At 39.9% G+C, this 12,006-nt stretch overlaps 1 protein-coding gene across 4 annotated transcripts in view; it reads right to left on the reverse strand.

The window, feature by feature from the left end:
• rapgef4a (Rap guanine nucleotide exchange factor 4a) overlaps positions 1-12,006 on the reverse strand; it is a 41,705-nt gene that overhangs the window by 20,621 nt on the left and 9,078 nt on the right. For 3 of the 4 annotated variants that reach the window (XM_086220658.1, XM_086220657.1, XM_086220656.1), the window contains exons 4-6: positions 9,795-9,937; positions 9,611-9,699; positions 8,921-9,067 (exon numbers count right to left, since the gene is read on the reverse strand). In XM_086220658.1, coding sequence (XP_086076784.1) covers positions 8,921-9,067; positions 9,611-9,699; positions 9,795-9,937 — 379 coding nt within the window. Of the gene's footprint in view, positions 1-2,552; positions 2,703-8,920; positions 9,068-9,610; positions 9,700-9,794; positions 9,938-12,006 lie in introns of those variants that run through there. The other variant, XM_086220659.1, reaches the window with a different exon arrangement.

Consider the following 12,006-nt stretch of genomic DNA (forward strand, 5'->3'; position numbering starts at 1 on the left):
TGCTGGCATGTTTCACAAAGTAGCTGCTCATTACAAAAGAAGGACGTTATGTGGATGCCATTGGAAAGGATTATTTATCTCAAATGTAAGGTATTTCTGCAGTGCATTCAAAGAGCGATAATAAAATCTAAAACCCTGCGTAGGCTTTCTCTTTTTTCCACTATGAATATTGATTAGGAATCAATTAGGGGATAAGCAGAGAGTCATAGTTGAAATAAATTTCTATCCCTTTTTCTTGCAAAGACATCTAGAACTTGCTATGTTCTCTCATAGCAAATTCAGAAATTTATGACAGTATACTTGTTGCTGTATAACAGTCATAGGGTCTGATTTGTTGAGCCACTCCTGATCTCCTAACCTGTCACTTCATGACGTTAATACTGACAGATACATATGTCGTCATTATCTATCATGTCTGAAAGCAGGGATGAACCTGTACATGCTTTTTAGGATCACCCACTTAGGATCACGGCAGATTAGCATTTACTGACAAATGGCCCGTCAATAGTCATGAGACGCAAACACGCTCCACTGGGACTCTCAGCTGGCCAGCTCTGCCCAGAGGGTGCACTGCTAATGCTGCAAATCTTCCAGCTTGGATACACCTTTAGGCAACTTTATTGCTGAGCAATAATGATGATTCAACCATGCAGCACTGATTCTATTAAAGTAGCTCGGAGCTTGTAGCCATGCAGGGTTGTGGTGTTTAGCCTAAAAAATAATATTGTCGTAAAGAATACAAAGCGTTACAATTTGACTTCTTGGACTTTTTCTTTTGGCTAACACAGGACTAAAAGTCAATGAACATTTTGCTGAAGACAAACATTAAAAACCATAATAATCAACTTTTTTCTCTGGTTGCATATGCAGTATATTTTATGCATTATAGACAAATAAATTCATATCATCCAAAATAAAGCTTGTAATATTGTGTCAACCAATAATACTAGGGGCAGCATGGCTCAGAGGTAGAGTTGCCGCTTAGCTGGTTTGTTCGTCACACATCTCTGTGACCATGTCGAACTGCCTATGAGCAAGATACTGAGCCCCTAATTGCTCCTGATGGCCCTGTGACAGACTGGCGGCCCGTCCAGGGTTACCCGGCCTCTCGCCTGATGTCAGCTGGGATTGGCTCACAACCACAACCCCCCGCGACCCTTAACGGATAAGCAGTATAGAAAATGGATGGACAAATAATGCTTGATTAAAACGTAGGTCTAGTATAGATATGTCAGAGCTGTCTACCATTCTACATTCATAATCTGAAAGTCTCCGCTATACTTACAGGATAAAGGAGGTTTCGAAATGTTTGCAACAACAGATGTGTTCACAGAGGAAGGAGAACTCTTCTAACCAGGTAAATGTTCTTTTCTGTATCTATTGAAGACTTGCATGTATATAAAACCGATTATTCATGTGTTACTATACTCTGAGACGTGCCATAACAGCTGATTAGTGAAGATATTAATCGAGCCATTATGTCATTGTTCAGTCCATTTGCAGCTTCTCCTCCATCTTTCATGCTTGAGCACATTCCTGCGTTGTGAACATCTTCGTGCATGAATGCACGCCTGGATTCTGAATAATTCATCCCAGATTACATAATCCACATTGTTTGTTTTTCTGATTATTCCGAAGTCTTACAAGCACACTTGAGGCCACTTGGGGAAACAGTTGGGGGAAGACCTTCCCGAGTGTTTCATTTCACAGGTTCATACTGGCTTGAAAGTGTTGCCCTACTACTGACTGAACTATTAAGGTCAGAGTATTTTTATGCACAACTCCCTGTGGCTGCAGGCAAAGTAAAACAAAGGGGAAATATTGGAGCAAAACTAAGTGCAATAATCAATTTGACAAGGGCACTAACTTTAGACTGGTGTTTGATACGCTGTTAAAAGGTTTATTTGAATGCGCATCATGAGCCACTTCATTAGGTGGGCTAATACAGTACAAGCCAACACGATCTAATATAACAGATCTCCCTTTTAAAAAGATAATAATACTCACTTTTCATTCACCCTGCCAACGAGGAAACTCACTAATTCAATTCAGCTTTGGTGGCATGAAGCAAAAAAATTGTCAACTCATGTTGCAGAGGGTATTATGAAGAGGGGAAAGTAGCTTTAAGATCCGCACCTTCCAATAGAACACAGTCTTTAACAACACCGCCAACCACTGTGACCTCAATCATAAAGTAGAAATATTACCTTTCTGACAGTGTCAACAAAACTGACAAATGATGTGTCATAAAGTGAAATTCATAGCAGAGCTGGTGTATTGAATTGCTCGTCATTATACTAATGAAGTAGCCAGTGAGAGTAACTTTCATATGTATAGTTTGCGATTCAAATTTTACTTTTGAATTTCTTTTCATTTAGATTTTAAAAGCTATATTTCTAGGTAATGCTGCAAAACCGGCAGAATATATTTACATTTTTCTTCACATGCATTTTATTTGTTAACAGTTTAGAAGATCACCTAGAGATGCTACAAGCATTCCATGCATGTACTTAGCCTATTATTGTTGGCAGTGACTGGAAGGTCCTCCACACCTTTTTTAATCCAAGTCCAATACGTCCCAGAGAGTCACACTAGTCATGGGTCATATAAAACATTGTCCAACAGGATCCAGCCCCTCCGTCAACAGCCTGCACGCCACTCTGAGAGCAGAATGAACAGCCTCAGAGCACCGCCGAGTGCTGGTCAGCTGCTGACTTCCTCTGAGCGGCAGTTGCTAGGTGATTACTCAACTCCAGCGACTGAAGAGAGCATGCTCTCGCTCTCTCTCTCTCTCTCTCTCTCGCTCTCAAACACTGTTGTTGCTCTTTTACTACTTTCACAAAGGAAGTGCTAAAATGCCCCCCCCCCCACAACATCACCACCTACTACGACTTCAATGATAATACTTTTCTGTCAGTGTCAACAGCAAAAAAATAAAAAGTATATTGCAGCTAATAAATGGTCAGTGAGTGGCTATTGGGCGGGATATATCCAGTAAAATTATTTGTTCTTCCAATCCAACCACCCCCCCCCCACACACACACACACACACACACACGCACACACAGTATCCTGTCCCTATCTGTGAGCTCCTTCCTCTCAAGGACAAAGACCAGATGGTGTCTTATCTTTAACCTTGTTACTTAAAAGAATTGAATTCCCTGAATATCGACCACATTATTAAAAAAACTCTACTTTCGCACAATAACCCCCTCCCAGCATCGGCTTTTGACTTTTGAAAGTGTAGACTGGCAGATTATTGACCTAAGAAGGAATTTGGGGTAAAACATGAACATTCTAAGAGGATTTGTTGCCCCGGGAAGACGGCCGGTCAGGCAGTGCAACAAATCATAAAACAAACAGACGGAGTTAACATCAAATCTTAAATTTATGTCGGGATTTTGAAAATAAAACCAATAAAAATAACCATCAAAAGATGTTCATATATAATTTTATGTAGACATTAATGTTAAGAAATGTGGAGGACGTTTGACTTACAACTTTAAGGGGATCGTTCAACCCAAAAGTGAACATCCAGTCATTATCAACTCATCCTCAAGTCAATGGAAGGTCGAGTGAAATTTTTTAGTCTACAGACACTGCTGGACTTATAACATAATAAAACCATACAGTGCCTCCATACTGCTCATCACTCCGATCCCTTCAGATCAGCAGCATGGAGGTATTCTATGGTTGTAACATGGTTTTTACATTTGAAACTACAAAAACAACACCATTTCCTGTGACACTCCAGCAGTGTTTTGTAGGCTTGTAAAAAAAAAAATCACCTGACCTTCCATCAGCGCGAGGATGAGATCATGACTTAAACATCCTTTTAAACCCAATAAAACAATGAACATCAAATGTTAGCATCATTCTATGCAAAACTGCCATTAGACTTTTTTTTTCTGGTTTCCACATGTCACAACCAATATTCCACAGAATATCAATGACATCGGTGAGCAGCAGAGGATTCTGTGTGTTTGGAGATTTAATTTGTAATTTATCTTTTTTTTTCATCCTGTCGATTGAGTGATACACAAATAGAGAAACAGAGAAAAAGACACAAAGAGAGATCAGGTGTTAGCGATGTCAAATCAGACTCCCTGATGCGTTAAACTCCCCGCGGACAAGCTTAGCTTGGCAGCCACAGCATCAGCAAAACCACGAGACAGCAATCAAATCAAACTGTACTTCGGATTTGGCATCGGTCATTTGATTTTGATGGAATACAGGCTCGTACTGAACAGACACCAATTCAAGACGAGGCTGATTTATGAGTTTTTAAATGTCAGTTTGGAGGGGATGGAAAAAATGAGCTGTCTTTCCTCCTCCTGCCAATAACATTCAGGACAGTAAAGTTGAGGGATGGTTTCAATCTAATTCAGTCTGCGTCTACATGCTGTGGTTTAGACGGAGGAAGAGGTGGGTTCAACTGACTGACCATCCACAGGAAAGTACACAAACAACCAAGAAGACGCGAAGAGGAGGAGAAATCTGACTTCAGTGATATTTCCACGTCAATTCAGAGAGATTTCATCTCTCTAATTCACATCTAGTTCTGATGTGAAGGCTTGTACAACAAGTACCACGTCTTGGGTTGAAATAAGGTTGCCCCTCAGATCCAAACTTCTGATGATGTAACAACTCTGGGAGCAGAGATAAGGAAATCATACAGAAAATGTTTTGATATGATCTTCACGCTCTTTCCATGCAGATATCCATTGTACACTGGGAGGGGCTCTGGCTTGGGATGAGACCTGCTACTTGAATGTTATGCCCCCGGAGGATCCATGTGGACTGATTTTTCAAAACCCCCTCCGCCCAGTCCTTAGAACCCAGAGGGTGCACGGTGTCCCTGCCACTTCCTGTTCATCAGCTTTCTCCACTGGCTGTCCACTAGGCTGCTTCCATAGACTGATGGTGGTGACACACAAAACCCCCGCCCACTATCTCGGCCCCACAAGATACACCCCCAGCGTAAACACACATGAAGAACACATACGGCCGTAAGCATCCTTGACAGTAGAACACGTTCAAAACATGAACTTGTCCACATATGATGTGAAATATCAAAGCATCCTGCCGGCCACAAGCAGGCTGACACGACTGTTACCAGGGTGCCTGACAGCCCTAAAAAAAAACAAATCAAACGTGTTGTTTCAATCACTGTGGCCATCGGAAGCAGGAAACAAAGTGAAGACTGAATTGATGATCAGGCCGTCTAAGCTTCGGTCAGCGTGTGCAGAGCTCAGCTCATCTCTGATCTGTTAAAATAACAAGCGGCACATGACGCTCGCTCCCAGTAGGAGAATCCAGCTTCTGTCACGTGCCAGCTGCATGAAAGCCTCTGTCATCGGTGGGGTAGTCAGCAAAGTACGAATAATAAATATTCAAATTACATGCATGATCGTAAAACCACTCACACATGTCGTGACTTCACCGTGCTCACACATGTCGTGACTTCACCGTGAGAACTTGTCCTACAGTCACGTGCAAGAAACACCGAAATGAGCAAGGACACTCAGATACATGCGCACACACAAACACACATATTAACATACTCTAAAATCCACTCAATAGTTCTCCTCGTTAGTCAAAAGAAATACACTGAATAACGGACATCAACCGCAGTGACTATGAACTATTATCCACTGGTTCACGAGGGCAATGCGGTGCTCACTCTGGCATAGTTTTGGGAGAGTGCTTGGCCACAGGCGTCCTGCAGGAGTACAGATATGAGTGTGAGTGTGAGAGGGAGATGAGTTGATTTGCTCCGGGGCTTGAAGCAGAGTAGTTAATACCTCTGAACATCACTTCTCATGAGCTGAGGTCCATCAGGGTTCATATTGAGTTCATTAGTTAAAAAAAAGATAAAAGATGTTCTTAAATTGATTTGAGTGAATAAAAATGCTTAACATTTCAAAAGTGAAAACATTCAATGTTTAATTGTAATTTTATTTATGTTTTATATGCGTTATCAGTTCAAAATTTGAACTGATTGAATCTATGCTTTTACAAATTAATTCTTCTTTAGTGTGCAACATTTTTGGCAACATTTTTTTTTAATTTAGTCTTCATTCTGTGTCAAATATAATCGCTAGTTTTCATTGAATACAACCATCCTCTTCCTCTTTTTATTTAGTCGATTTTGTTTTGTTGACTTTAACTTGTTTTTGAAAAGAAATGATATTTGACCTTTATGGTAAGCCTGAATGTCTCTTTGGGGCAGTTAATTTTGATTTAGTTCAGTCTAAGGATTTTCTGTAAAATGCAGATTAGTCTTAGTCACGTTTAAGTCATATGATTACTGTTAACTTTAGTCTTGCTCTGCTGGCGAAATATAAGATGTTTTAGTTTTGGTTTAATTTGATTATTGTTAATTTAAGGGTATTTTCACCCTTGTTCCCTTTCAGACCACAAAGTGACTCAGACCAATGAGTCAGCATTTTTGCACATGGGTGCCCTCTCCAAAGGAACTCAGACCCCTGGACCCCACTATACTCAGACCGCACAGTTCACCTCTCAGTTCATGTTGCATTTAGTTAGTCTGTGCATTGTGAAGACTAAGCTATCCAGGTTCTCTTCAGCAGCAGCCATGTTGTCTAAAGTCAAAATTACCAACAATTCAATTCAGTCAAGGTCTGACCTCCAGATAGTGTGAACGGAAAGAGTGAACCCCAATCAGACCTGAAGTGGATCAGAGAGACAAATAAGTCCTCCTTCAACATCACGGACAATGTGAACATAAAAAGAACTGAGTCCCTCAGCTCTCTCTGTCTGTCCATTTTGAAAAGACAGTTTATTTTTCCTATAGAAGACTTAATGCGAAAGCACCCTAATGCTCTTGACCTCACACTTCATAACATTTTTCTTGCCACACAAACTGCAATCCAAGCCTGTGTGAAATAGTGGAAATTGCTAAAACTGCCAGGAAGCCACCCAGGGAGGACGGAGGCCATTTGCCACAGTCAAATGGCAAGTTTGATGCCACCAGGAACGAGATACAACACTGGCGAGAATAAGTGAGAAACACTGTCAGGTTGAGTAACTCTGTCTAACACGAGTGTACGGTAAGGAGGTAATGAGAGGCAGTGAAATTATGATCTGTAAAGCAGTTTATCTTTAATTTGATATCACTTTCAGTTTTACTTGTGAGACATAGACAGTAAAGTGGGTTCATGTTACATCAGCAGGTCGATGTATTCAGGCGAAAGCTGTAAACGGTTGTCATGGTTTCTGGCTGTAAAAAAAAAAAAAAAAAAAAAGTCCTGCTGAGGGAGAAGAGAGTGAACATTGTGTTGGAAAAGTTATAGCTAAGCCTGGACTTCATGCGTGATGAAACAGAAGGAAATGTTCCCAAATGACATGCTGACATGAGACAGTAGTCGCCAATGATATCAGAAAATGTACAATGTGTAATTTTTGTGCTGACACAATAAGATAAAAGTTTAATATAATCCCTGATAGCAAGTAAGTGTTACGTGACTGAATAAATGCATGATGGAATAGTGACTAAACTCACAGAGCCATTGTCAGTTTCTCTGAAGCACTCTGGTGCCATCTAGTGGTCAAAAGGCATACATTTTTACAACTGTTTGAAATCTGTTTTTGGCGAGACAAAAAGTTCCATCCATGCATCCATTTTCTGTACCGCTTATCGGTTAAGGGTCATGGAGAAATAGGGGGCCTATCACAGCTGACATTAGGTGAGAGGCGGGGTTCACCCTGGACGGGTCGTCAGTCCATCGCAGGGCCATCAGGAGCAATTAGGGGTTCAGTATCTTGCTCAAGGATACTTTGACATGGTCACCGGGGGAAGTGAGGATCGAACCAGCAACCATTTGTTTGCTAGATGGCCACTCTACCACTGAGCCATGCCACCCCTGAGACAAAAAGTGAATGGTGTAATAAAAAAATAAATAAATTTAAAAGAAGCAAGACGCAAGCAATAAATAAAATTAACTTGACATGTTTTGAGCATATATTGAGTCATTTGCACCATCAAAAATAAACTTCATACACCATCTGGTTTATATCAGTTTGTTAGTTTTCACATTCAACATTTAATTTCCCACGAGAGGAGGTGGCCTATGCGCGCATGCGTGGCTTTAAGCAGCATCTTGAGAACAGCAGTTTTGAAAATAAAATGATGAAAGGATAAAAAGAGAGAAAGCTGCCTTTCAGCAACCTGCTCAGCTGCTGCAGATCTGCCTTGTGAGTTAAGGATGTGAAAGAATGTGACATTTTTACTTTCAGTGTGTAAGACCACTCATATTTTACCTGTTTCTAATTCCTGTGATTAATGATGATGATTCCTGTTTCCTCGTATTTATGTTTAACTCATGAATGAACTGACTTGTCTGGGAGAGTCAGAGTTAAATGGTGGCGGGCCTGGATTATATATGAGCACAGAAAATGTCTTCATTCTATTGAAAAGACAGTTCTGTAATGTCCAATGGTATGCTGATATACAAAGAGAGTGATGTGAATTTTCTTCGCACTTTTTACCAGGTACACAATATGTTGTGCATTTCTCAATTAATCTGTACCTGTGATTCCCCATATCCATTTTTTTCTTTTTCCTCAAAAAAATATTAAAAAATGGATGATAAAAAAATAAGTTAAGTCACTAAAAATTGTAGTTAAACTTGAGTTTGGAAAACTTGCTTAAATGCATTTTATATTTCTGTATATGTGTATATATTTTTTATGTTGCATGCTGAATTGGTTGTTATTTGTCATTTCTAATCTTTAATATTTCATTGAATTTTTGTATTTTTGTTATCAGGAACTGTACGTACTCAGACCTATGACTGAAAGAACACAATAGCAAAGACTTGAATTCAGTTCACAGCCTTTCCAAAGAAACTCAGTGGGCTGATAGAAGTGCAGATGGAGTGATGGAGGTGTTACTCACCTCCCACAGAGACCTGAACTCCCTCTGTTCTATGCGTAGGAGCTCACTGAGCTCCCGCGTGACAATGGTAGCATGTCGGGGGGTGTCATCCAGGATCGACTCCCCAAACGCTGTGCCACTTCCCAATGTGCATATAGTGACAGCATCCTGTATGAGACACAGACATGGTGCTCCACATGATCAGCCCTCCACTATAATAAGAGAATACTGCAGCACAATGCTAATGTAATTATGCAATGTCCTTATTCTGCTGTAAATAGGCGTTTGTGCTCGGCTCTTGAGGAGTAGTGGCCGACTCTCACTCTCAAAGGTTAGAGGCAATCACCCGAACACTTGTGGCAGATAGACAGATACACTCTAATCAGCACTCAGACAAACTGAGCTGTATGAGGCTACAGCAGTAGAAATAGTCCGTAATTTGATAAGCACAGTGCTCCTCAAACAAGCTTACGGTTTAAATGTGGATTACTCTACACATGTGATCAATTTCAAGTGAGGCTTTGCAGACAAACTCTTATGAACTGTAAAAGAATGATTGTAAAGTTGAGGAGATACAAAATATGAGGGATTTGAACATCAAACTCTGGCCTGAAGATTAATAGGCTCGCAGGGCGAGCGAGAGAATAAAGGAAACACTTCCCACTGATCAGTTTAAGTATGTTTGGGTTAGCTGTATCAAAAAAATTCTACCTGATAACTTGATGTCTCTGATATCTTAACATCCAGAGAACCAGAGAGGACGGCATACCAGCTGGTGCCAATGTCTCCTTGACGATACACTGAAAAACAAAGCACACATTTTTATGGAAAATATCCTTCATAATCTTGAAGAGATACAGGTATGTGACAGTTTCAAAGCTTGTGTTGGACCTACAGGTGATGCCTTTCTCCAAGCACTCGTAGAAGCAGCAGAGGCAAATCTGCTGGAGCAAACGAGGGTGAAACCTCTCGAAGGCCTTTACGTTTTTCAGACGTGCCAGAATTATGTCAACGTCTTCTCCAGAGCGTTCTGCAGGTCTTGGGTCAGAAAAAGGACAATATAGTTTTGGCAGAATAAACAAGGTACCTTAACAACATTAGCTGCTGAACCTGCATGGGCCAAAACAGGAAACAGAAGCTGCAGGAGAAATGAGACACCGAACTTTCTCTGAGGTGACGCATACTCATGCTCTTATATTTTTTTAACCTGCACTTAGCTTGTAGCAGCATCCACAGCAGCAATTTTTGACGATACTGTATTGTACCTTTGTTAGACAACTAATGTGCACCAGTGCTTGAGAAACTTGTGCAGAGTAGTTAGAACCCATTTGGGTGAGAAAAAAGTAAGGAGAAACAGACAAGGGTAGCAGAATGGAACTGCTCTATAATTAAACACTGGTTAATTAGTCTAAGTTTGAGTGTTTAAAGTTAAATGTCATATTGTCAGAGGCAGTTTGTAAATTATAGCAAAGTCTCAATTCATTATTTCTGAAACAAATGTTCATCGTCACAGTCCAAGTTTGATGTCCTTAAAAGTATTTTTTTTTCTGAACAAACTCTCAAAGAGAAAAAAAGATATTCAGACCACAAAAAGAAGCTATGATATTTCACATAAGATGGGCTGACACTTGTTCATGTCATTAAAAATGCATCTTAATCAGGACCTGATCAAATGGTTGATAGATGTCGACAGTTTAAAAAGCATCTTTTACATTCTACAGTGAAAGAGGCCAGTGAAGGATTGCTCCTACATCTGCAAGGAAACATACAGTACCCTCAGCCAAAATTAGCACAGACACGGTGGTTGTTATTTGCTCGGACAATGAGTCATAAAAGGTCGATTTGATCAGAGCGTCACAGGTGGCTTCTACGACTAACTAGAGGATATTACTGTGCAAACAAGGCTAGTGCACTGCGTCACATGGCTGTTTATAGCTGGTGGACTTTGGACCTTTTGACACTCCCCCAGCTCCTCATCCTGATACACCTGAGCTGCATGTGTCAAACATCCTGGCCTGTTCAGCATATATATATATATATATATATATATATATATATATATATATATATATATATATATATATATATAAACGTTCATATTATGCAGCCTACAAAATCATACATCGTGAATGCTCCAATACAACAGCTAGATGTCACTTATACTTCTTTAAAATGTTTATTAGTGAGGAGTTTGAGGGAAGCAGTGTGTAAATCATGTGTGTATCATACTGTGGGGTGTTCCTTCCGACACTTTCATACATGTAAACAAAAAGACCCAAATATTAGAAACCGCTATTAGTGGGGTTGGGCAATATACAGTATGGGTATACAATGAATATCATCTAAATGTGATAATGGATGTTGGATTTTTATTCAGTATCGAGAATCGTTTAACACAATGTCACTATCTCAATCCTGAAAATCCTACCTAAATACTGAAAAGTAAAGAGCAAGTCAGATGTCCCACAAAATGGAATGTAAAGTCGGGGGAAAATTACTTTTACCCTTCTCATAACCATGCAGGACCCTTTTGATAAACATAGGTTTTTATCAGCTGACGTGTGATTTTCCGTGCCAGTGATCTCAAAATATATCAGGACATTATCTTTTACCTATTTGCTTATTTCCATGTCACCCAGCCCTTCCTCTGAGTGATGCTGTCTGGTTTAAACTGCTACAACCTCAACAGTAAACATGTAACATTAAAATAAAAATGAAAAAAAACTTCAACCATCACTTTTTATTTTATAATCACAGAGTACAAGATGAACTGCACAACTTCTGTGAAAAAAAAAAAATCTCGGCCTAATCTACCTGCATTTATTTTTGAGTGACTTGCAATTGCAACACCATGTGTGATATTAGAGGGAATGTTAACCTGTACATCTTGAATATTTGTATCAAAATCCCAGCAGAATGACGATGATGCGATTTTTGTTTAAGTCTGTTGAATAAGATGTGTAGGCGGGACGTCTCTGCAGCAACAATATGAATTCAAATAGTACCTCGACACATTTACCTTAAATGACTATTTCACGATTTCGATTTCGAATACAATTCGATTAATTGTGCTGCCCTAGTACAAGAGCAGCTTACCTAATGAAGCA

This window comes from Aulostomus chinensis, chromosome 12, assembly GCF_037954235.1.
Source record: "Aulostomus chinensis isolate RoL2024-O1b breed Wild chromosome 12, RoL_Achi_v1.0, whole genome shotgun sequence".
Classification (NCBI taxonomy): Eukaryota; Metazoa; Chordata; class Actinopteri; order Syngnathiformes; family Aulostomidae; genus Aulostomus; species Aulostomus chinensis.